At 46.9% G+C, this 27,271-nt stretch overlaps 1 protein-coding gene across 2 annotated transcripts in view; it reads right to left on the reverse strand.

The window, feature by feature from the left end:
* Positions 1–17,815: 17,815 nt before the first annotated feature.
* The window catches only part of LOC119458377 (probable thiopurine S-methyltransferase), a 42,899-nt gene continuing 33,443 nt past the window's right edge, over positions 17,816–27,271 (reverse strand). For both annotated transcript variants that reach the window (XM_049670054.1, XM_049670053.1), the window contains 4 exons: positions 26,573–26,647; positions 25,449–25,534; positions 21,886–21,930; positions 17,816–18,000 (listed from right to left, as the gene is read on the reverse strand). In XM_049670054.1, coding sequence (XP_049526011.1) covers positions 17,879–18,000; positions 21,886–21,930; positions 25,449–25,534; positions 26,573–26,647 — 328 coding nt within the window. In that variant the 3' untranslated portion in view covers positions 17,816–17,878. The remainder of the gene's footprint in view (positions 18,001–21,885; positions 21,931–25,448; positions 25,535–26,572; positions 26,648–27,271) is intronic.

The raw sequence follows: 27,271 nt of genomic DNA on the forward strand, positions 1-27,271 counted from the left end.
TCTAGTGCGCAAGCCGCCGACAGCTGGAGCCATTCGCGGCCCAGTTCGGCAATAACGGATGTAATCCTTCCGGGAACGCTGTAAGTTATTTTCCGTAACTGTAAGGGCACACAGCTGTTTCGCTAAACAGCTGTGTGCCCCCACTCGCGCTCGCAAATGCTGGAATAATAACTGAGAAGAATCGCCAGCAAATGAAACACAGTCCTTCGTGTTAGACTAACAGTAACGTACGGTGTGTTTTGGTGGCATCAGTTTAAGGCAGATGCCGCAGTGACTTAGACATATTTCTTAATAGTTCACAGTGTAGCTGCCCCTGTCATTCATGACAGTATTCATTTCATATGGCTTAGTAGCAGCTAATTCATTTGCATAGGTGTGGGCAGCAGGGGACGCATGTCATCACTTCCCAGATGTTATCATTGTCGAAGCTCTATTCTGAGGCACGCGTGTCGGCTTTGTGAAGAAAGAGAACGAACCGAAACATCATCGCAAAAGCCGACTGCAGGCAGTTCGAGCACCATTGCAGGATCGAAATTTGATGTAAAAAGCCAAGAAATCACGCGATTGGCCGCCGCCATCATTATTAATTTGCAATGTTAAAGGGGGAGGGCCAAATTCCTGCTGCCGGGAAGGAACACGGCGTTGCCGCTGAGCTTTACACGTGTCTTCGCTATGTCTTTGCGTGTATGTACAATCACACAGTCACTAGATTTATGACAGTGAACACGGGAGCGCGTGCCGCACGGTAGATGCAGCGCACTCTAACGAGCACCACTCGCACTCTCGTAGTTTGTAGGTTTAGCGGATGCACTCCCTAATGGCGCTCGCGCGTCATTTGCTGCTCCTATCACCGCATGGGATCTGGAACTGGCAGAACACGCGGTGCTACAATGCGCGGTACGCATTTGTAATGGTCTGGTTGTATACTTTCGAACAACAGCGCGGAAGCGCGATCAGGGAGTGCACCCACTAAGCCTACAAACTACGAGAGTGGGCTAGCGGCTCGCCAGAGCGCTCGGCGTGTGCCGTGGGACATGCGTTCCCTGTCATAAAGCTTGTGACTGTACACGCACATACAATCCACCATTGTCTGAGTTCGGATTCGAAACTGTGACCAACACTGTTCATTATTCGTAACGGTGAACAGCCTGCTCATACTGAACTGTTGAGTATCTTTGTCCCAGGAACTTGAAAGGCGCGAACACTGTGATGTTAGAAATAACACTAACAATGTGCATAATACTCTGAAACTCTCCTGAGTGAGAGACAATGGGTCGCGAAGTGATTTCACTTTGTGATTTTGTGCGAAGTAGGAGGTCGCAGGTTCAGCCATACTTTGACAGTGTTTTTGCTGCGTATAGGTAAATACGCTTTAAATGCGCCACTTCTCTAAGCCATACAGATTCAGATTCAAGTTTAATAACGCAAAGACATCTTACATTATAACGACATACAGGAGGAGGTCCCGAAGTCAGTTAGTACAATGGTACATCAGGTGTAAAATATGTGCAAGAATACAGACAGCACTCGTAATAGGCAATGCGAGAAAAAAAAAAGCAAGAATACATGCCATTATTTTATGTCTGTAGCAATACCAAAAATATAAGCCTAAGACAAATATGATGTTCGAGAAAGATAACTATACGCATATTTAAGTACATGCAATACAAAGCACAGCTAACATAATTTTTATTCGTGTAGTGCTGTAATGAACGCAAGGCACAAATGACTGAAAATAAAAAGAAATAGAAAAAGTTAAGAGGTTGGAGCAGTTGAAATGTACTCCTTCAGCTTTCTTCTAAGTTGAGTGAGCTCACATGATATGACATTAGGTGGTAGTCTGTTCAAAAGAGTTATGATTAAAAAATGGACACTCTGCTTACCATAATTAGCGCACACCTTAGCAATAGAATCAAACATAACCATAGACGTACACAAAAATGTATGAAGAAAAAAAACCCCGATCGCTATTCAAGAGTGGTTTTCTCATGCTTTGGAAGGTGGCTATTTGTGGCACTATGTTGCACTGTCGCTTAAGGATGGATCTCCTAAATTACCGCCATGCCTTACCCGTATGCGGGAGCCAACCGGTACTTTGAGCGCCACATCCTCAAGGACGTGTTCGGAACACCGCGCAGCGTCTCAAACGACAGCGTCTCAAAACAATAGTTGTCGCGAGGAAAGTACGTTCATCTTACCGCCATGTCACCGTGCGGTACCACTGGTACCTACGCACGGTCATGCTGTATGCCCGTGCAGTGTTTGCCGCTGTGTTAGTTTGCACTACATATCTTCGAGATCAGTTCAGGAAAACGGGTTAGATATGTCGCAAGGAATCGCGGTTAGTTTCGAAGCAGACCTTAATGCTTTCAAAGCCCTTTACCTCGAATAAAGGATCCATTGATGCACGGTACAGCTGGCCTTCCCAGCCCTGGGATGCTACTAAGGTGTCTCGCACAGCCGTGATATTCACAGTGTCGGGCGGTCACAGTGCATTAGATCACAGCTGTAGTAGGGTATAAGCTATGTGTGTAGAAATTGTACAACGCCGTTCTCGGCATGTTCGGGTCGGGCAAAGACCCTAAAGTAGACTGAACATATGGTGCTGAAAATGCTCGCTTGCTCACAGACGCACACAAATAAAAGGAGTTAACTTCCTGTTCAGTATTTGCGTGAGGCCCTCGGTTAATAGTAAATTCGCGTTTATGCCGCTTTGTAATACTGTGCTCCTAGGAAAGGAAGCTGCCCGACACATGTTGCGGATATTTTATTCATACGTTTTTGACGCACACAGTCACTTAAAATGAACATATATTTTCTTGCCTGACAGGCCTCTTTAACTGGCACTTTTTCAGCACAACAGTAGCTGTAGATTCCTTTCAAAATATTTGGTGCGATGTCTATGTTCGCTTCTTTTTCTTTTCCACATGCAACACTACCATGATTACTGGCGTCTATATTTATTCAAAGGCTTTTCGTAATCTATGCAGGACATTTAGGTGTATATATTCCGCTGCCTTCTCATTTTTTTCCTGACATGAATGCGACCGAGGGCGCTATCACCTAAATTTATTCCAAACTTTTCTATACAGTTTCTGCAATCAGCCGTCCACAATTCTTCAAATTTTCGGGCCAACCCCACGTTGCTTGTTCGTCACGCGACGTCAGGAAAACCACGAAATCTCATCTGATATTGCGCGTACGCTATTATTATGCATGATTAGACCGAACGAACAAACATTTCCGATTCTACTCTTTTTCATCATCAGCCCTCCTCTAGGGTCAAAAGGTTTCCGGATGCGGCCACATCACCTGTCTGTCACGCGACGTTACAAACTCGCAAATGTTCACCACGCCAAAGTGACGTGTACGCATTAAGGAGCGATTAATATGCCGAACAAAACTGGATTTTTTTGCGGAATATCCGGGCTACCGATCGGTTCAAAAAGGAATAAAAGGTGGCTGCCCGCCGATGGCTCTGGCAGTAGCTACTCGAAGCTGTCGGGGAGAATGGTTTTATTTGCGTACATAATAAAAAAATATGCGTGGCACAACAATGTTGTCGAGCCCTTTCGGCACGTACACGCCGACACCACTCTTTCAACTTTGCTTTTCTGAAGATACGTTAAACGGCTTTGTTACCCTTCCGTTACACGTTTCCGCGATTTCTTACGAGACACTGAAATCTAAGGAAGGAGAAAGGGGCTTTAGCCGACGCCGGTAGTGGCCTCCTCATTCGGTTATCTACTTTCACTGCGCTCGCCCGGCCCCACCGATGCCCTTTCCACTTCTGCGTGCTCCTCGCCTCCGGTCAGCCAAATAGATAAGAAAAACATGTCAAGTTAGGCAATGCTAAGGGGCTCCTGCTTTGCCCAGGGGGCGCTGCGAAAATGGTGCTAAAGAGCGCCCCCTGTCCTGAACTGGGTAGTACCAAGCTCGGTCGTCGGCTTTGGTAAACGCGTCTACAATATGGACCCGCCACTTTCGGTTGTGTTGTACCACGTCCTGCAGCGAATATCGGGCGCCGAAGACGTTTTCCGGGGTGGCACGCTGCGTAAAGGCAAGAAATTATTCAACGCCGAATACGTGTACGCCGTTCAAGAAATAGACGGCGAAGTTTTAGTGCAGTGTCAACGGAACTGCTTCAGCGCACGATCGTATGTGCAGCGATGGCAGCGGCCGCCGCGGTTGTAATCGTACTCGTGACCTCGAGTTCAGCAGCACAATGCCACAGCCACTGGGCTACCGCGGTTCGTTGCGTTCCGCGACCAGAAAGAAACATCAGCGTACACTACACAGCTTTTGAGCCCCCTTAGAAATATAATAACAAAAAGTCGCAGTTTCGCTCGAAAGACGAAACTTTGATAGCTATAGCAATGCATTAGACAACTGCACGAAGCAAGGTTCGCAGTTTCATCGGCTGTATAAATTGCAGTAAACATTCGTTTACTTATTACATTAGCAAGCATGAGGTCACGCGCGCACGTGCTAACATAAACAGATCTCACTCAATTGATCGCGAACGCTTGCTGTCACAGCGCTGGCGTGATGAGCACAAACAGAGGGGACCAAACGCTTCTGCTGCCTCTTTCCTTCAACGCGTCTCCGAAACTTTAAATTACGCTACCTCGGCTCACCCCGCTTTTGGACCCGTCGGAGATTACCTCTAACATGGCGAGTGTGGCGCAATACCGGTTTCAGAGCAACGGCAAGAGGAGACGCGCGCTAAACCAACGGCTCCCTTCCCCCGGCTTTCGCGCGTGTTATCACGTTTCATTGCGCGCCCAAGGTCGATTATATATCTACCTTGGCGCGCCCATCAAGCCACTATCCATCGTGGCTCACCCTCGAACACTTGCTCTCACGCGCGCAGTCAACGGCGCGGGATGGGGCTCTTGCGTTGCCCAGGGGGCGCTGCAAAAATGGTGCTAAAAAGCGCCCTCAATCAGAAACTGGGTAGTACCAAGCTCGGTCGTCTGCTTCGGGAAGCACGTTTACAATATGGACCCGCCACTTTCGGTTGTGTTGTATACCACGGCTTGCAGCGAATATCGGGCGCCGAAGATTTTTCCATGGGTGGCATGCTGCGTAAAGGCAAGAAATTATGCAATGCCGAATACGTGTACGCCGTTCAAGAAATAAGCGGGGAAGTTTTAGCGCGGTGTCAATCGCAAGTGAAGCGAGTCACGCACATGCGAAGTTGAACTTCAGGTAAGGTTTGCATGCTGCTAGATTCAGGCGCACAAACGCGAGGAAATGCTTTCTATAAATGAATTCACAGCAGCGATAAGCAGACATGTGTACGGACCTGCTCGAGCGCACGACGGTACGCGCCGCGACGGCAGCGGTCTTTCAGTATACGCCGCGGTGTACGAACTGCTCGAGCGCACGATCGTACGCTCCGCGACGGCAGCGGTCTTTGAGCATGCCGCTAAACGGCGGGCCTCCTGCAGTCTTTGTTGACTACATGCCGCTAGACAAGTAATCATGTCTGCGCTGTAGTAGCGACCATCGGTCCCTTTAGCAACTGATAAATAACTGATGCAATGCATATGAGCTCGCAGTAACGTACGTGCAAATCACGCTGCAGCGCGAGCTCGTGCGCTGCTCGCTTGATGTAGCTTTTAATGACAGCGCTGGAACACCGATGTGCTGCAATCAATACTGCCTTGCTGCGCTGCCTCAACGTGCTGGCTTGAGGTCAAGAATGAGCACATTGAACTCTCGAACCTGTGCTGCTCGTAGTGGCGTGGTGAAATTATCCAGCGCGCCCGACGCTCCGCTTGGTGAGGCCTTGAAAGAAAACGATAAAGTTTGATCTTTGGATTCAGACTTTCTTGCTCGTGGCAGCTCACGACGCAGCAGTAACGACGGTGACGCTTTTTCGAGGCTGAGCTAGGTCTCTCCGCATCGGCGTCTCCGATTCCTTCTGCTTCCAGCATTACGCCCCAAGGCACACGGAGAGTTCGTTTTCGTTAAACTAGGCTGTGCCCAGCTCGCAGCGTGGTCTGTGAGAAGTGACGAGCCTTTTCGCGCTCGCAACAGGGCAGAAAAAATGCAAATCGACCCAAAACTCGGGCTAGGAACGTGCTTCGCCGCAGCCAGGGCTCAATACTACCTAAGCTGGTACTACCCAGATAACTTTTCTCGCCGCCACCAGGCGCCGCTACTATACCCAAACTCCAGCGCAAGACGCCCATTCACTTTAATAGCGAACAAATGTGGTCTCCTGTAAACAAAGCGAGCATTTCATAGGCCTGCGCAAACAACACTGCGGGTCACCGCCCAATGCTTGTGTCGGTGGTTACGTAAATTTGACGTCAGGAGACTGGAATAAAAACACATTGGAATAGTTTTACGTTATGGGCCCCTGTATTGCTTATAAACATCAGTAAAACCAGCCTGCTTTTCTTAGCTTTTTTTTTTGAGGTGTTGCTCTTATTTTATTTATTCGGTATTCGTAATTACCCTAGTAAATGTATTGTGCAGTGCTGAACCATCTAAATGCATTGTAATGAAGAAGAGTAACCTGTGCCTCAGCAGCATTCGGATCTTCCGTGCTTCTGAGGTTCCTGCGGCGTTCCGGTGCCTCTACAAGCTTCGTTGGCCTGCAGTGGTATTTTGGCTGTGTATCGGGTGGTTTCAGGTTTCTAACGACCTTTATTTAATCCCTGATTTATTCACATTCCTTGCATCCGCCATCTGGGGCTGATGTCGACCAACTCTCCTGGCCAGGCGCGATCCGCCTGGTCAGCATCCCTGCCATCTAATGAATTACCTTTAGATTTATTTTTTAGCAGTGGCGAAAGCACCATTCCTGTTGCGCTTGTGCCTACCAATGGAGGTTCCATCAGGCTGACGAACCCACAAGCTGTCCAGAAGGAACTTAAGGCCATGTCCAACCACTTCCAGACCATCACTGACGTGCGAGCGTTCGGACGCAGAGGTATATTGTGTCGGTCACCGGACGAGTGCTGTGTTGAAGATCTACTGAAATGCACTTCATTCGCTTCCATCCCGGTGAGAACTTTTATCCCACCTCACCTTGCGTGCACCAAGGGCCTCGTACGGGGCCGTAAACTCCCACTTAAGTCCCACTGAAACCCTAGACAAGCTCTCCGCAGCAGGTGTCATTGCTATTTATCGTTGCAATCGCCTTGTAAATAATGAGAGGATTCCGACTGAGTCAGTAATTGCGACGTTTGTGGGCACATCATGTCCGGCCGAAATAAAGGTGTGGCCTCTTGTGTTCCGTGTAGAACCACTCGCGCCACGCCCAATCCAATGTCAGAATTGTTGGAGATTCGGGCACAGCGCAGGAGGTTGTAAGTCGAGCCTACGCTGCCGCACCTGTCGAGATGGTCATCCCTCAAGTGAATGCTCTGCGCTATCTGAAAACTGCTGCCTCTGCGGGGGAACACACCCAGCAGACTATTCTAATTGCTCAGCTCGCGGCCAAGAAACTCAAATTCTTGAAGTAATCGACCGCCGTCGTTGCTCCCGAAGAGATGCAATTGCAGTCGTTAAAGACAGGGCCTTCGGATACTCTGGTGTTACAGCCCGTAACACTCCAAGTATGAATATTAATCTCTCGGAAGCAATTGACGCTGCTGTGGAAAAGGCTAAAGCTATGGATAAATTGGTATCCAGCGTATCAGAATGCTTAGCCCAAATCATTTCCGGTCAGATGATTCAAATGTTGCAAGCCACTAAGGCATCGCTACAGTCCTCAGTACTTAACGCCACACCTCGAATGCCTAGCAACGACGCAGAAGCGCCTTCTACATTTAAAGATCACTCGACGGACACTACTCCACCAATTCAATCAGGCGAGAGTGAGTCCTCTTCCTCAGACTCCCTTACTGTCACAGATATGGAACTTGACGCTCGAGCTCCCAAACGCATGGGATCTCCAATTTCTAAGATTATGAAACCAAAACCAAAAAAAGAGTCAACCATCGCCTATGAATAAAGAAAGCTTTCTTAAGGCGGCAGTTGCCGCTGCTCTGCGTTCAACACTATTGGACAGTTGAAAGTATTGCAGTGGAACTGCCGCTCTATCTTCTCATCTTTAACAGATTTCTTTTGCCTATCTCATCAGCTTAATCCGGATGTTATACTGCTTCAGGAAACTTGGCTATCACCAGAGAAAAATTTTCATTTGAAAGGTTTTCGTTCGTTCCGATTAGATCGTAACCCGCGAGGCGGAGGACTATTGATTCTTGTTTCAAATAAAATTTGGCATAAGGCAAACTTTTTTTTTAAATTCATGGACTCCGACTGCGAAATTTTGGCGATAGACTTATGTCTCCCAGGGTATCAATTATTTTCAATTATTAATACCTATTTCCCCACCAGTGTGCAAAGTACGCGTCAACTTGATAGGGCTGTAGCTGCTTGTAGAAAAGAAATTTTGGTCGCAGGAGATTTTAATTCGCATCACGTGTCGTGGGGTCTAAAAACAGATTTGTGTGGTGAGCGACTATGGGAATGGGCTATTGATAGTAACCTTTCATGTCAGAACACAGGACATGTGACATTTGTTACAGGCGACTTTCGGTAAGTGTTAGACTTAACATTTTGTAGTGATGGCCTCAATGTTTCTTCGTGGTTAACGGTTGACTCACCAACCAACAGTGATCATCTTCCTGTGTCATTTGAAATCATGTGTCCAATAACATCTTTACAATGCCAGGCGTGCACATTTGTCAACCACAATAAATTTAAGACTGTCTTACTTGCATCCGTTTCGAAACTTGTCAATGCCAATGACGAGGAAATCGCTTCAACGATTTGTTCGGTTCTTGAGGGTTCCCGGAAGCAAGCTGAATTTGTCATCCCTTCGGCTAAACGCACCGCTTGTCGTTGGTGGAATGATGAGTGTACGCGTGATTATAGGAAAAGAAAAGCAACCTGGAAAACACTTCTCCATAATCAATGCCCGACAAATTGGAAAAATTATCAGTTTCACGCTGGTGTATTTAAGCGTACTGTTAACCGAGCCAAAGATGAATATGATATTAGCCATTACGATTATCTATCAAAATCAAAAAACAAGCGAGCTCTGTTCGCATTTCTTCGTACTAGAAAGGTGCTACCAACGCCGTTAACATTAGACTCCATCGTTTTGACCTCGCAAGAAATGAGCTCCTCTTTAGAAGCGATTGCCAAAGATTTAGAAAATTGATTTGCAGCCCGGCATCCAACGATTCATTATGCTTTAGACTCTTCGGATGGCTTCACGTCAATTTCATTATCTGATCTCAATCAGACTGCAGCATGCTTGCCAAATACAGCACCTGGCCCTGACGGAATCACAAATGCAATGCTAAAAATGTTGTTAAAGGAATCGCCGAACATTCTTTTAGACGTGGTAAATTATTCGATTAAAAATGCTTGGATTCCTTTGCAGTGGAAGCTTGCCAAAGTAATAATGATACCTAAGAAACAAGGGAGAGGGTATACATTGGAGAACATCAGGCCTATAGCACTTACGTCAAATGTAGTAAAATTAATTGAGAGGCTTATTCACCTTCGTATCATGAAATTTGTAAACGATAATTCAATTCTTAGTCCATGTCAGATTGGTTTCAGGGCTGGCTGTTCTATCTGGCATGCCCATGTCGACTTAGAAAGCCGGATACAACTTGCTCGACGTCATAAGCAATATGCTGCCTTAGTGACGCTTGATATCGCTAAAGCATATGATACCGTGGAACACACAGTTTTGATAAATCGGCTAACATATTGTGGTGTTCCTTGTTATATAATAGCGTGGATTCATTCTTTTTTAAGTGAAAGAGAATTCTACTGCTACAAAAACGGCTTTTCGTCTTCTAGGTGCAAACAAACGAGAGGAGTACCGCAAGGTTCAGTCCTTTCCCCGGCGCTTTTTAAGATTCTCATGACCGCAATTCCCCATCATGAAGAAGTCACAACTTATGTTTATGCAGATGATATTGCGTTTTTCGCATCTGCGAATGACATTCATACGTTATATCAACGACTGCAAACTTACCTTTGTGCCCTGGAGAGCTGGTTAGATGTTAACCAGTTTTTACTCAATACCAGCAAATGTGCCATTCTCGTTTTTCCGATAAATTACCCAGTGCATATATCTCTCTCTTACCACCTACAAGACATACCACAGGTAGAATCGGTTAAGTACCTTGGAATAATTTATAACTCCTCTCTCAACTGGCTGTCACACATAGATCATGTGACTGGAAAAGGTACCCGTGCAATTGGCATTTTGCGTAGGTTGAGCAATCGTCGAATAGGATTGAGAAGAGATACACTTCTAATGATATATCGCATGTACGTTCGCCATGTATTAGAATTTGGTTGCGCACTCTTCTCTGGAGCTCCAGCTTACACTTCCCGCCCTTTGATCCTCTTAGAAAGAGAAGCATTACGTTTATGCCTAGGGCTTCCTAAATTTGTTGCAAATTCGGTTCTTTATCTCGAATCCCGTGTTCCTCCTCTTTCGTGTAGGTTCCGTCTTTTGACCGTAATGACGTTTTTAAGAATTTACGAATCACCGGTGCGACGTTCTCAAACAACATTCATTTCCTAACCTGATTGGTTTTTTCGTGTAAACTGGCCGCGTTCACATACTCCCCAAATTACATTCACGCAACATTTACTTGACCCTTTGGACGTGCGCATCTGTGATGTACTTCCGATTCCCGATAGATCTGTTACCACTGATATTCAATTCGATGACACATTTCCTAATAATTCTAAATTACTTCCACATAACATTCTAGATGGTCATCTAGAATGTTATGATAATCTGCAGAGCCTGCAAACAAACATCGTTATTGCGACAGATGCCTCACAATGTGAGGAAAAATCAGGTGTTGGTAAATTTTCCCCTATTCTCGATTGGACATTTTCTCTTCGGCTGCCAGATTTTATATCCATATTTTTAGCCGAACTTATGGCGATGGTGCTGGCTCTACGCAAATTAGACCCATCAATTACGTCTGCCGTGATAGTCACTGATTCATTATCATTGTGCTCATCCCTCACTGCTTCTTGTGACTCTCGGGTATTGAGGACGTTTCATTCATTGATACCTGGTTATTTGAGAAGTTTGCGTTTAATTTGGGTGCCTGGCCATAAAGGACTTATTATAAATGAAATAGCAGATTCACTAGCCAAGGCATTGATAACCGGACCAATTTTTCCGTATTGTCCTTTGACTGCTCATGTCACTGCTGCTAGATTTCGCAGGAGCTTCATATGCAGGCAGTGTCAGGCTCTGCTCTAACTAATTCTTTGGAATACAGACATCTTCTATACCCTTGGCAAAGAGACTTTTGCCAAAGCCGGAAAATTGAAGTGGCTATCACGAGGCTGCGCTGCCGTATCCCTACGTTAAACTTTTACTTACACAGGTCTGGTCTGGTCCCCTCACCATTATACTCATTCTGTGGCGAAGCGGAGACAATAGACCATTTCTTGTTGTCTTGTAGGCGTTTTTCTGCAATAAGGAAAAGACTACTAGAAATCCCGCTTCGCAATATTGGCCTAGATTTATCGGAACCTGTAATTCTGTCTTTTGGAGCCTCTATTATTGGGTTCAGCCACACAAATGCTTGCTTGGCAATCCAAAATTATCTCATTGAATCAAATCGATTACCATGCTAAACTTATTGTCACCTTTCCCACCATAGTTTTCTTTTATTCATTTATTTCTTTTTTAACCTATTATTAATTAGTTTCTTTTTCTTCCTCTCACAAAATCTTCCTTTCTAATCTCCAGTATTCTATTCGGTAATTCCCTTGTTTGTATGCACCTAATATAACCACCCGATTCATGGCCTACCCCCACGGTGGGTATGCGCCACAACCACTCAGGTCAACAACAACGACAACAACATCGCCACCGGCATGAGCTCGTGGTTTCTGTCCTTGGCCGAACGCTTGTGACTGCTACCCGTTCACCTGCATCCGTTGCTAATAAACCTCTTAGCAAGTGGTGGAGTCTGCTTTGTTTCGACCACCCTGGAACTTCAGAGTCGCACTCAACCCCCCATCATGCCCGAGGACGCAAGCGGCACTCCTGCAACTCCTCCAACGGCGCCGCCCACCTTGGTTTGTGCCGGCGCCTTGCGTCTGCGAGATCCCCCTATCTTCTCCGGCACAGATGAAAAAGACGTTGAAGATTGGATCTCCTCATACGAGCGAGTGAGTGCCCATAACCATTGGGACGATGCTACCAAATTGAGAACCGTAGCATTCTATCTCTCGGACGTTGCGAAACTATGGTTTTTAAACCATGAAGGCGACCTCACTACGTGGTTGGTCTTCAAGACCATGTTTACCCAAGTTTTCGGTCGGCCAGCAGTAAGAAAGCTCCGTGCAGAACACCGTTTGCGCACACGATCCCAAGAGATCGGAGAGAATTTCACGAGCTACATTGAGGACATTGTTGACCTTTGCAAACGGGTGAACCCGTCGGTGTCAGAGGAGGAGAAGATCAAACATATAATCAAGGGTATTGAGGACGACGCATTCCAAATGTTATTATTTCGAGTCCTCGCACTGTCGTTGAAGTGATCGAATTGTGTCAGAGTTACGACGAGTTGCGCAGGCAACGGCCTCACACCAGACGTCCCCCTTGCGCCCGCCGACTCTGTGTCCAGCCTTGGTGTCAGCGACGACCATGCTACCCTGTTTCTGAAGATTCAGGAATTCGTTCGCGCAGAGGTCGCTCGCCAGCTCTTTGATGTCTTGCGTCCCGGAACCACCACCCGCTTTGGCACCTACGATCCGCGACTTCATCCAGGAGCAAGTTTCGCAAGCCATTCCTCCAGCACGTGATCCGACGCCAGTTACTGCACCGCTCACGTACACAGAAGCAGTTGCCCGACCTCGCCCACAAACGCTCTCGCCGCCCGCTATGCATCGACCACCGACCTTTTCGCCGCCTCCTATGCCGTTACCAGATCGACAGCATTTTCCGACTTCTCAGCCACGAGTCGGAGCTTACCCCCAACAATGGCGCACCTTCGATGACCGTCGAATGTGTTTTGCTTGTGGTGGTGCTGGTCATGTGGCGCGCCATTGCCGTCGTCGCATGCTTCCTTTCCCGAACATCTGGCGAGCGCCACCGCTCCCCGCTCAATTTTCATCTGCGCCTTCCAGCCTTCCTACCTCTTCCTTTTGTCCTGATCGCTCACCCGCGCCTACCCGCCGCTCACCACCTGCACGTCGTCGCTCGCTTTCTCCGGTGCGTCGCCGTGCCGGACCCACCGAGCAGGAAAAACTGATGGCCGCAGTTCCCGAGGCACGAACTGCGTCTCCGTCGCAATGCTCAAGTCCTCGTCCCTCTCCAGCCAACGTAATTCAAGTGTATGTAGAAGGAGTCGCCGTCCTGGCACTTGTCGATACAGGAGCCGCAGTATCTGTAATTTCCGCCCAACTCTGTCGCGTACTGAGAAAAGTTCTGACGCCTTTAGCCGACCTCTCCCTTCGAACCGCGACCTCTCAGAACATTACGCCTCTCGCTGCCTGTACTGCTCGAGTCAAGGAGTTCTGTATACCGTCGAATTCGTCGTGCTGCCCTCGTGTTCCCATGACATTATATTAGGCTGGGACTTTCTTGCAAATAACAACGCCGTTATTGACTGTTGCCACGCCGAACTTGAACTTTCTGCGCTTCAAGATTTTGAGTCAATCGACGACCACCCTTCTAGTGATAAACTGTTTGTGTCCGAAGACAATGCCGTTCCTCCGTGCTCTTCCCTGCTTGTCCCTGTGTCGTGCGCCGCTATTTCTGAGGGCACTGTTCTCTTTACACCCTCTAAAGTGTTCCTTCGCCGCAAATGTTCTCCGCTGCCCTTTGCTTTCCTTACTCTTCGCAGTGGCGCCACGAAGATGCTCGTCGACAATCCCACGGCGTGCCTTTTACCTTTATTTCATGGCGAATGCCTAGGCCTTGTTCAGCCGGTCGACACCTTTTGGATCTTTGACGCTCCTGTGGCTTCTACTCGTACGGATCTTAGCGCACTTTCTTGTGACCGTGCGGTTGATCAGCCCCTCCTCGACGCTTTCAACCTCTCCATCGGCGATGAAACGTCCTCTTCACAAAGAAGCCAGCTGCTCACTCTGCTGCAGAAGTTCGGCGCCTCTTTTGACAGCCCTGCAACCGTTTTTCACCAGATAGATACCGGCAGTCATGCACCTCTACGGCAACGCCCTTATCGGGTATCCGCCTCGGAGCGCCGTGTAATTGATGACCAGGTTGATGACATGCTCAAGCGCGGCGTTGTACAGCCTTCGAACAGTCCCTGGGCGTCAGCGGTCGTTCTTGTTAAGAAAAAGGATGGCTCTATCCGGCTCTGCGTCGACTACCGACGTCTGAACAAGATAACGCGCAAGGACGTTTATCCGTTACCGCGCATCGACGACGCCCTCGACTGTTTGCAGGGAGCGGAGTTCTTTTCTTCGCTGGATTTACGTTCCGGATACTGGCAAGTCCCTATGGCACCATCTGATCGACATAAAACAGCATTTGTGACACATGACGGATTATATGAATTTACCGTGATGCCTTTCGACCTGTGTAACGCTCCAGCCACTTTTGAGAGGGTGATAGATAATATTTTACGCGGCCTCAAATGGAACACATGTCTCTGCTACCTGGACGACGTCGTTGTCTTTTCCGCTGATTTCCATACACATCTCAGCCGTCTCGCGCACGTTCTGAAATGTCTCACTGACGCGGGACTTCAACTCAACTTTAAAAAACGTCGTTTTGGTGCCCGAAAGCTCACCATTCTTGGCCATGTTGTCTCGCGAGACGGCATTCTTCCGGACCCAGCCAAGCTCCGCGCCGTCGCTGACTTTCTAAAACCGAAGAAGTTAAAGGAGCTTCGAAGTTTCGTTGGTTTATGCTCGTATTTCCGACGTTTCATTCGAAATTTCGCATCCATAAGTGCACCCCTGACAGACCCTCTAAGCTGCGACAACGAACTTTCAGCTTGGTCGCCCGCCTGCGATGACGCCTTCACGAAATTACGCCGCCTGCTAACCTCGCCACCCTGCCGCCCCCACCGAGGTCCACACCGATGCCAGCGGCGTCGGACTCGGTGCCGTACTCGCGCAACGGAAGGGGGGGTTCGATGAATATGCCGTCGCCTACGCGAGCCGAACTGTGGCAAAAGCCGAGGCTATTTACTCGGTTACAGAGAAAGAGTGTTTAGCCATTATTTGGGCACTTGGGAAATTCCGCCCTTATTTGTATGGTCACACTTTCGACGTCATCACTGACCACCACGCCCTTTGTTGGCTGTCCACCCTCAAGGACCCATCTGGCCGACTTGCTCGCTGGGCCCTTAAGCTACAGGAGTACGACATCCGCGTTCTTTACCGTTCTGGCCGCAAACACACGGACGCTGACGCCCTTTCTCGCTCACCGGTCGCAGCTGACAACGCTTGCCTATCCGCCCTTGAGCCCGCACTTACATCACATGCACTGCACAAGATGCCGTCGGAGCAGCGCAAGGATCTCTGGATCAGTGCTCTCATCACCATCCTTTCTGATCCATCCACCTCTTCACCATCTCGCGCTCTTCGCCGCCAGGCTACCCACTTCTGCATTCGCGATGGCCTTCTTTATCGTCGTAATTACCTTTCTGACGGACGCAAGTGGCTTCTTGTGATACCCCGACATCTCCGTGACCTTATCTGCGACGCTTTCCACGCCGACCCACAGTGCGCGCATGCCGGCCTCTTCAAGACCTACGCCCGACTACGCCTCCGATTTTATTGGCGCGGCATGTATAACTACGTGCGAAAGTTCGTTCGCTCCTGTACTCAGTGCCAACGCCGAAAATTACCTCCCGGACAAGTCTACCCGTCACAACCCCTTCCCTGCCCTAGTCGTCCCTTTGATCGTGTTGGTATTGACATATACGGACCGCTACCACCCGCTCCAGCAGGGAACCGCTGGATTATTGTTGCCGTGGATCACTTGACCCGTTATGCTGAAGCCGCCGCTCTGCCGACTGCCACCGCTCGCGACGCTGCATCGTTTCTGTTACACCATTTCGTTCTGCGCCATGGTGCCCCTCGCGAACTTCTGAGCGATAGAGGCCGAGCCTTTCTCGTCGATGCTTTGAAGGCACTACTCGACGAATGCCGAATCATTCACCGCACAAGTACAGCGTACCATCCGCAAACTAACGGCATGACAGAACGCTTCAACCGTACTCTTGCTGATATGCTATCAATGTACGTCGCCTTTGACCATTCAAACTGGGACCAAGTTCTCCCTTTCGTGACGTATGCGCGGCCCAATCAACTACTGGATTTTCCCCGTACTTTCTCCTATATGGCCGAGAACCATCTAACACGTTCGATACAATTCTTTCATATAAACCTGATGCGTCCGAAAGTACTCCGCTGTCGGAAGCTGCTCGACATGCTGAGGAATGCCGCCAGCTTGCCCGCTCTTTTTCCACCGAGGACCAGTGGCAGCAGCAATCCCGTCGACCTGCCGACCGTTCTGCACCAACATTTTCCCCTGGCTCTCTGGTCTGGCTTCGGGTACCCGCTACCACACCCGGCCACTCCGCAAAGCTTGTCGCGAAATACCTCGGACCCTACCGCGTTCTGGAGCAAACGTCCTCCGTCAATTACCTCGTGGAACCCCTCAAGCCACCGACGGACCTGCGCAATCGCGGCCGCGAACTTGTCCACGTCTGTCGCATTAAGCCGTACTACGAACCAATAGCAGTGTCTTCGCCTTAAGCCGCCACGATGGCGCCTTTTTCGGCGGAGGGCGATTGCAATGAAGAATAGTAACCTGTGCCTCAGCAGCATAGCCACCGGCATGAGCTCGTGGTTGCTGTCCTTGGCCGAACGCTTGTGACTGCTACCCGTTCGCCTGCATCCGTTGCTAATAAACCTCTTAGCAGCATCTATATTTCTTCATTATTTAACCTGTTATTTGGCGCTTTAATAGTTGTATTGTTAGCATTGGAAGTATCGTACATTTGAGGTATGAGGAATCGCGTATAAAAGATGGCAAGTTCGTGTACAAAATCTAGAAGTCTTTTATCAAACCAACAGTTCTAATTTGTGCGACTGCTTTTAGCTGGGACGTATCCTACCAAGCCCACCTAACTTCTATCCTTAAGGCACTTCGAACTCCATGTACACTGTACCTACTTGTAGTCGTGGTTGCTTAGCCATGCGACGACGTAGTATAGATTGCCCGGAAACATTACTCACACCTGGGAGCTCGTAGCTTCACCTAAAGTGAGGTTAACGAGCGTTGTATGCACTGTCACCAGCGAAGTGCGGCAGGTGATGGCAGTGTTTAAGTAGGCGAGGCTTTCCTGGCATGGTTGGCCGGGAATTGTTCTGCCTCGGCATCTCATACGTCGTTAGCAAGGTGCGTCGCCAAAGGCTGATCAACACCGTGTCTAGAAGAAAGGCAATAATCAGTCGTGAACTTCATTTCCGATCACTGCGGATCTTTCAGGGAACGCTGCGTTCTCAAAGCGCACGTGTCGAAGGCCTTTCTCATAAATGCAGGTCACACTGCGTGCATAATCAGATCGAGTGTTCCACATCCACACCCCCAAGTTTATCACATAAGGCAGAAAGTTTGGGAAGCCGATGGACAGGTCTGAAATACCTTAGCCTGGGTAGGCAGTCCCGCCAGTCGGACAACAATCTCGTATCCGGTGGCATAATTACCGCGGGGTCAACTCTTCAACCCCGACGGCTGCAACCATAGCGAGCCGGCGAAGGACGTTGGCATACCAGAGGTATACAAACTCGTTAGCGAAGAAGAATGAGGAAACCATGTTTTATTTCTCGCAAGAAAATAATCCATCTGTCGTTGCTACGGGATCCATCACTTCGAGCAGTTCGCCGGTGTCATGTGCCACAAGTATGTAGTCGCGGCAGCACGGCCATCGAGGAAACGCGGGATCGCATTAGTTCTGCTGCCAAGCAAAGTGATATTTGCAGTGTCTCCTGCGATAGAGAGAGAAGAAAGCACTAATTTGATACATTATTGTGTAAACATATTGCAGAAATAAAGTGCTTTTCATATGTTGCTCTATACTCTAACATATAACTGTCAAGGACCCCTTCCCCCCTCAAAACATTATTTCCGGACCCACTCAGGTACTATGTAGTCATGGAGGCTACTTTTTTTTCTTGAAATACGATTCGATGATCAAACGAAGCACCATATACCCAGCGCATATGACCCTCAGGTATGTTATGATCACCGCTGATTGAACAATTACTGTCGTTTGAACAAGGAACGAAGGACATCCCTTGTTCAGCAATTGTGGACCATTTCAAGCCTCCATCTCCCTTTGCACTTCTGTTTTGTTCGATGGTACGTTAAAGTCTTTCATGCTAAAGTTGCATCTGGGGAGATTTTTTATGGCACTTCCCGTCTCTCACCCTGGGCGAGGTGATGGCTTGCCTCACAAACGAGGAAGCTTATGTCAGGTGAAGGCAGTCAAAATGTAAACGCTTCTTGAACATCGATACTCACTCCGGCTCTATATTTGCTAGACATAGACGTGACGAAAGAACCTTCAGGCAGACACGAGTAGTAGCAAATAGCCAATCGCCAGAAGTCTTGTTCATTCATTTGATGGACAGTGCTTGTCTCTTAATTTTACGCCGTGAAGCCATCTGAGCCTCTTAAAGACCTTTTACGTTTGTCAATCCGCAATTTCAAATATGTTCTAGGGCAGACAACTGTTCTGTGGGAAGATGACTGATTGCACAGCACACTTGACATATTTCTGGGGGTTTTTTTTTTCAATTGTTTAAAGACGCTCTGGCTGCCAAACTTTCAGACTTCGCGAATATTACACCTAGTTATAATCAGCCAAACAATATTACCTGCTCCAGTATTACGGCACAAAAAGATTAGCGCTGGCCGTTGTCTATGCTCGTGTTATAGGCAGCAACATTTCTTTTGGGAAGCTCGTAGGGGGTTCTTTTAAAGCTTCGTGCTCTTTGCAGTGTTTGCTTCATTTCGAGTGAAGATATTTTTTGCACAAACAAAGAAAAAATTGATTAAATTGGGCGCTACAGCCTTCATTTTAGGCAAACGTGAACGTCCGGGCCACGGTTTTTTTTTTTCAGATACGGGAATAAATGATCTGATAGCGAGCGCTCTCCCGCTTCATGTATGGTGCGTTGTGTAACGTGCCGCCTCAGCATGTGAATAGTGAGAACGTAGAACATTTTTCAGAATGCCACAAATGCTTTGAGCCATTAGGCTGCTAGTGTACAAATTATTGAAGCCTGACCGCTTACTAGCCAGTATAAAGAATTTCTTGGTACCGTGGTTGTGCCCTAAGGCAGGGCTTCTCAGGACCTAGTTAATAAAGTTCTTTGTCTGTCTGTCTGGTAGCGTGGTCATTAGCTATTCACCACCTCTTTGCGCTAACGCGTCTTCATTTTAACGTAAACAAAGAAACACAGTCAATTTTGTTTTTCACCTTCCTGACGATTCCAGAGGTCAGCTGCTCTTACCATTCAGAGCGCTCAGTTGACATCTTTGTTTCTGTTTGGGACATCATCGACATTAGATGGTTCTTGCCTTGTCACATGGGTATTGGGGAAGCACAGTCATTCTATGGCAGCCCATTCTCATAATTGTTCCGCAAACATAACTCTAGGCTGGCGCAGGTCTTCGGATTAGAGACACGCGAAAACTGTAAAGAGTCAATCTAACACTGTAGCTGTGTTCCCGTAAAAAGTGAATCTTGCAATTAAATTTTTCGATGGCCAGAAAATTGCCGAATGATTTCTTCCTCACGCACTCGATTTTTCCAAAATATGCAAAGCTATTATTTTTGCGAGGAATTGATGTTCTTACAGTTTTTTTTCTCCATAGAATAGCCACAAAAGGCGGTGCAGAAATTTGGCGTATTTTCGAGAAAATGCTCCAGGTATAACATGCAGGGTGTTCAAAATTACACTTTACGGTATTTTTTTTAAAATCGCATGTGGCAGGTAGCATAATTCTTATCACTGAGCTGGGCTATTCGAAGAGGCGGATATATTCAGCAAGACACATATTCAACTAATTACCAAAAAATGACTAATGCACCTTCTTAGTCAATTACTTTACGACACATATTTCAATTTACGAATTGTAGCCAGTGAGTTCGCAAGACGCATCCACTTGAAATGAGTTTCCTGGATGACACCAGCTTCGAGATATTATTTCCCAAAGTGTGGGACGAAATACATGTGCGTTCCAGTTACTTTTGTGCTTCAATGCATAAAACAGCATTTTGGTAAAAAAAAGTAAGCGGAATGGCGCATATCTCTAAGCTGGTGTCACTCTGGAAACTCATTGCAAGTGGATACGCCTGACAAGCTCATCGGCTACAATTCGTAAATTGCAATGTCTCGTAAAGTAATTAACTAAGAAGTTAATTAGTGAACGTTAGTTAATAAGTTCAATATGTGTTTCGATTTCTCGTGCTACTAATGTCCGCCTCATCGAATAACCCAGCTGAACGATAAGAATTATGCAACCTTCCACAGGTGTATTTTGAAAAAAATTCCGTAAAGCTTAATTTTGAACACGCGGTATTTGCATCAGGTATAATTTATTCATCAGCTCTAAACGAGAGCAGAGGTTAACGACATTTTCCGGGGGCACATCATTCGCGGGGTAGGATCGACTTCGCATGTGTATGTAATTATCACTGACGAAATAATTACTTAAGAAAACTCACTAACCGGGTTTCAATGATATTTAAGGGCAATGTTAGAATCACGAAACCCAAGTCTCCCAGCACGCAAAGCATAATTGTCTGCTAAAACTTACATGCTCGCCCCTGTTTCACAAAATGCATCGAGAAATAGCGTGGAGGAACACATTTGTGTTAAAGTTTACCTTTAAAAGCACGCAACAGGGAAGTTGGCATTCAGAGATGGTCCGAGCTCTGCTTGCTTACGGCACCTTCGTCAGACTCGAACACATCTCGGGACATAAAAGCTTTTCAAGTGGGTTCTTATTTCCGGGTCTTATGTCACGAACGTGAAGAAGCCATTTTTTAAATAACCCGTTATGATGCGGAATCCAGCACCCCTTAGCACATTGAGAAACTAAACGTCTCTTTTTTTAATAACTGTATTGAAAGAGATGTTGGTGCGTATCTGTGGCGCCAGCTACTCGTATTCCCTCATATGGCAATTTTCTTCATAATGTCCGTAAAAAACTCGGGAGAAAGCACGGGAATGTTTGCGCACACAAAGTTCGCGTACAAGAATACGAAGAATCAAACAACATGAATATTCATACAACATTATTGTTGACAAAGTATAAATATTAGTGCCCAGTAGCAACTGAGGTCGCTCTTCTTTGCCGTGGTCCAGGAACAATGCTCACTAACTAGAAAACAAAAACCATAGAAACTCAAAAATTCATTGAAGCACGTCAACAGAAATATATGATGCGTCGCGTCCTATTCCTTGACGTAAAACCCGCTTTTCATTGTCTGTATACAAACATGACGATATGACATAGTGTGATAGAGAATCATGTTGATCCTGCCTGCTTGATTTTCGTGTGAACTCGCCGTAATCCAAAGGCCGCTCTCGGGTGTTTTTCATCGTCCGAAACCACACAACGTTCCAGATATATTTGGCGTTAATTTTCACAAAAGCTGACGGCAAGAATATGCTTAAACCACTTCCATGCAGTTACCCATGCGTGAGACTTTGTATATTCTAGATTTCACATGTCCTGAATTTATATATCCCGGGTGTGACAATATCTTACACGGTCGCTTTCCAGTTAATTTTGACAAACACTGATGAAAACGTGCAGTAGAATGGGCAGGGGCCCGCACGGAGATATTGCGTCCTTACCGTATAATTTACGTATGGTTGCCTCATCCAGACTTCGCGGGGAGCCTGAAAAATAAAAGTTAAATATAACAGGCTTTCGTCATCTTAGATTAAAGGTTGAAAAAGAAAATGCATTCGATTGAAATCCGTTTGAAGGGTTCAAATATCATCACGGCACGCTGCGAATCTCAATCGGAAGGTTTTACCTAGAAATTAATTTTCCCAAATTCGTTTGGACAGGCACATCTCTTTAAATTTTGCCTGTACTCAACAGAATACGAAGCTGATGAAATAATTAAAACTCAATCGATCCATGAGAGTCTATAAGAAATGATGCAAGCTGATTGTGTTTTTACATCGCAAACTAAACACGCGTTGTGTAAAATTTGCTCAGTATGAAAACGTATAACGTCGATATAGGCAATAACGAACATTATCTTGAAACTCGTGGAAGTACCCGCCTAAATTGTTTTACAATAGATGGACTGTTTCCGAAAGCGCACCAACGTGGCGTTCTTTAGCGAAGCCCTAACAACGATGCAACTGCGAGATATTCCGCAATTCATAGCATTTTGTTCTCCCTGAATTCGGCACACGGAAGATACTGGCAGCGTGTCTGGGAAATCTCTCTCAATTTTCGTGTAAGAAAACAATATATCTGCCCACAAGTTCTGCTGTTTTGTGTTGATGTTCTCTTTAAGTTATGTTTACCTTTCTTTAGACGAGGAGCAAATAAGTGCGTCAAAATCGCCGCCTTCCAGCAGAACGCTGCAGTCTATCAGAACTTCTGCACATAAATGCGCGTACTCGAAACATTTTCGCACTGTTAGGAGCTGGGGCAGCCTTTGACCAAACTATGTTTGCATGTCACCTTGTGATGTGTTTGACACCGTGAGCATGTCATGGCGTCAACGCAGAGGCCATCGCATGCGTTTCCATTCTTCGCATGCTTAGACCCATTTTCCAACTACTCTAAGGGAGCCGTTGCATCGAGATTGTGACGTGAACTGCGCTTGTTACGTTTACCTCATTAATTTGTATGAAGCAGTTCATTTTCAAAGAACAACCTTAGGGATTCCTTCAGAAAATGCGATATGGGATACAATTACATACATCGCGTCTCTCAAAGTAATACTAATGCTCGCTAGAATAGACAAGATAATCGTTCTAAGTTGATTTAATTATTCGGGATTGGTGAGCATATGTGGAAATATATAAAGGTAAATATATGCAGACTATTTTTAAATTGAGACGAGTTGCCCTGCAGAATGCTGCCGCGAACCATGCCTTCTGGATTGTTTTGTCGTGTGTTTTGTTGCCAGCGTCTGGCCGCGCCCGGTTGTCTTGTCTGTGTTCGAAGCGAGGCGCGTGTTCCCCTCTCTTTATTTTGTATGCCGCACAGGCTGTCTGGTTTGGTAGTAGGAATGTTTCGCCCTGCCGTCTCTGGCACGCTGCGGGGCGAGAGCGGAGAGTGGGAGAGGGACGCGTCCGCTTGTGACGGCGGCCAGTAGAAGGAACCCGCCGAACGCCCGTGCACGTCCCTCTGTTGGCTGCTCCTTCACCGCTTATATTTTCTTGAAGTTTCTGCGGAGCACAAGTTCGCTCCAATAAACCTTGTTTACCGAAAGAACCCTGCATCGTCCTTGGCTCCATGACAATATTGTGGTAGCTAAATTATGTATGTCTTCCTGGTGGAAAAAGTGTTCAAGTTATGCGCGGGCATATTTTTGACAATATTGTTGATACAACACCTTGTTCTGTATCGACTATACGTACCTTAACAAGATTACAAAAACAATTCCCCGAAGATTACGATACTCCCTAGGGCAAAACTTGAGCGCTGGCTGCATACGTGTTTTTATTTCGCGATACATTGGCTGGCGCGGACAACCTGTCTCATGCGGCACGTTGAAAAAGGAGCGAAGTGTGACTCGAATGCCTCGCATTCGCGCCACACTTCGCGATACCCTTCCAAGGGTAACGCAAGAGGCAGCGCGTGAGTGACGCGTGGGCGCGTCTCAGAGCAGCCGCCGCAGACCGACCTTCGCTCATGTAGCGCTTTGTTTCCAGACGACGCGCGCTATTCTAGCGCCATCTAATAGCCATCGTCACCGCAAAGCGGGTCTTGCACGGCACCACGCTTTTCATCTCACGCTTTCGCCAGACCCTTCTCCTCCACTTTCAGTCTCATGGTTCCGCTGCACCCTCCTCCTGCGCTTTCCTCCAGAACGCGTTTCGAATAAAGATCGCGCCCCAGGGGCGTGATCGCCGATCTTAGTTGGAAACGCGTTCTTTTCAGTCGGTTGCAACGTCAGAAAGTGGCAGTATGCAAAATTTGTGAGAACGGGAAGGGATAGAGCAGCCTAGCGGCGAACCATTCCGTCGCCGCAGCCGCCGTTTGGATCCAGTCCAAAATAACCAGACGCGCTATGCGAAGCCGGTCTCGTACCGAGCGGATGACTGCTCGAACTTCACATTTCTCGTTCTGCTCCTAGCAGACGACGTGCTCGCAATCAAAATGATTGACAGGAACGGGACGTCATTTTGACGTGACCAAAAACGACGAACTCCCCGGACGTTTATCGTCCGGAGAGTTCAACGCTTTCCGATTGGCTGCTCTTTCCCTCCCGTTGTCACAAATTTTGCATACTGCCACTTTGTGACGTTGCAGCAACAGAACAGAACGCGAAACGAACAAAGATCTCCGATCGTGCCCCAGTTCTCCGGTATGCTTCGATTAGGGGGTATGAGGAAACGTTACTTTCGGGAGTTCCTATCTGAATAGGCTGAAAGAAAGAAATAGCTTTGCTTGGCATCCACTGCACCAAATTTGACAAAGTTTATGGCAGATAAAAGAAAACAATAAAGTCTATTGAATGGTCGAGAGGAGTTTTTTTTAGTGTCTTTTTATAGAATTGTTAAATGTCGCAACTGAAAAAGAACTTCAAGCATGAAGCTTAAAACACAACACAGAAATTCAAGAAGAACTATCACAGTTTTGTAAGCAGGGCTTATTAAGCCATCTAAAGCGGAAAAATTGACGTACATCCAACACTCTCTACAATGTAGCACTAACTTGTGTGTAAAGTTTTTGCAATACTTTCGTAAGCATTGTAACAAGTTGACGTACGTTTCAAACTGATATATAAAATGTGCCGCCTTCAAAAGCTCTAACAGATGGAATTTACCGAACTGCGACGTGTCTTTGTGGCAGAGCAACGGATTTGTATACTTCAGATCGGTTCAGCGGTTACCCAGTGAAAGCATATCTACGTTTCCCAGATCTAGATAGATTCACGCGTAAGTAGAAAACAGCGCTAAAGATGCGGCGACGTTAAGAAGTAGAAAAGACAAGTGCTACGTCAGCTTAGTCGTCTTTTCTACGTCCCTATGATATCCCGTTTTGTTCTTAAGCATGAGTTCATATCAACACGCACAGATTTCAATCTTGGCTGCAACATGTTTTTACATATCACGTGTATTTAAATAGGGGAATCAGATTTGACCCCAAGCTAAAGCGCGCTCTTAAGGAAAAAAGAAAAAAAATGAAGAAAGCCGGTGGTGGCACTGCGATCTGTACTCACGGTTATACCAGGGGGCGTCGTAAGTGACGGCCCAGAGGCCGTAGGAGAAATCATCAGCAAGGAGAGACTTTATTAAGGCGGCATACCTGGAGAGAAGACAAGAAAGTTGTTGTCTAAAATTGTCGCCAGTCGAATTACGAGCTATACGCTTAAAATAACGAAAACTTTACTGCTTCTTTGCGAGCTGTAATGATTAATGTCAGCTAGGTTTAGACAGAGAGGGAAAGGAAAAGAAATATAGGAACGTTAACTATACTTGGTCCAGTTCATTACCTTACACGTGGAGAGGTTAAACGAAAGGTTAAGAAGATGGGACATTCGACTTCATTCGGGATTCATATTTCATAGCAATGGCATTTTAAAGTGATTTCTGCAAACAATATCAGCCACACCACTCATAGAAAATAAACTTACGTCATCACGTAGGCAAACTGTGCGCCTAGATCAGGCATACACAATTAATCATGCAGGCCACAGAAGTTTTGCAGCGGGGTTCTTGATCCCATCATACGAGCAATAAAAAGTATTCAAACTTCCTCCCTTCACACCACAAATTACGGCACTGCCTTTCGCGATCCTCTTTGCATTAACTTTTCTCTCTGTTTTATAAAAAAATCGACAACAGTGGGAAATTCTACGCGATTCTTAAGTATCGCTAAATCCCATTTAAAAATAATCGTTTGCACCGCTAATGATGCTTTGGTGTACGGGAATCAAAAGGCTTTATCATCATCATCATCATAACCCTCAGCCATTATGCGTGAGGTGGAGGACGAATGTGTCTTTTCGTGATGTCCAATTAGCTCTGTCTCGCATAAGCCTACTTTGTAATATGCTTGCACATTTTGTAATATCCTGAATAGTATTTGGCAGAGTAGCGAAAAGAACGCCACCATGACATCTTACTCCAGTGAGTCACCAGGAATTCGGGAAATGTGGGTACTGATGCTGTCATTGCGAAAGCGCGCACGGCACATAGCGAGAATGAGGCTTCGCTGAAGAAGATTAGGAATAGAACAGACTTATAAAATTGGCATTTCCGAATGAAAAGTCCAGTCCAATATCACGGTGGCTGCATCGATGCGGCCGTACGCTCCGAAAAGCTGTTCTCGAAAGGAAATTACCTTGGCCGGTCCTCTTGTAGCACACATGTGAAACCAGATCTGTCCCAGACAATGTCCATGTATCCGGCGCACTCTCTGAAATAAAAACATTCTTATTTACTTATGTATTTATTTAAATTATTAATCTGTTAATTATTTAATTTATTTATTCTCCTAAGAATAGCGAATACTTGAAGTTGTTCAGCCTCATTATGATATGAACTTTGGTCCCGGCAACACACTGTAATTGTAGACACGATTCTTTTTTTTTTTCAGGATTTACACGCGCATTAGCGTTAATATCCTGATACCTAGGCACAAGCACAATGTCTGGCTGAAAACGATGGCGGGGACAGGCACGCGAAATACTGCCGCTTCAGTCTACTGGTTGCTCAGGACGCCGCAGAATGTGCTACGGCCAATGGCGTAGCCGGGGGGGCACACCACGCCCGTTACCCCCGTTCCTCAACTTTTGGCTTTAGTATGCGGCCTGCCCGGGCTCCTCTGCCCCCTCCTCGCCCTCCCCGTCCAGGGCCTAGGGGTAGTCCCACCTGCTTCCCCCCCCCCCCCACCTACGCGTTCTGGTTACGCCCCCACCTATGACCCCTCAGGTAACAGGACCGGGGCGCGTTCGCACGAACTGCCATGCATTGTAAAGCAACGAATTCTGCATCGTTATCTGAACTCTGTGCTAATACACTGCTTATTCACACTGTAAAT

Source organism: Dermacentor silvarum, chromosome 7, assembly GCF_013339745.2.
Source record: "Dermacentor silvarum isolate Dsil-2018 chromosome 7, BIME_Dsil_1.4, whole genome shotgun sequence".
Classification (NCBI taxonomy): domain Eukaryota; kingdom Metazoa; phylum Arthropoda; class Arachnida; order Ixodida; family Ixodidae; genus Dermacentor; species Dermacentor silvarum.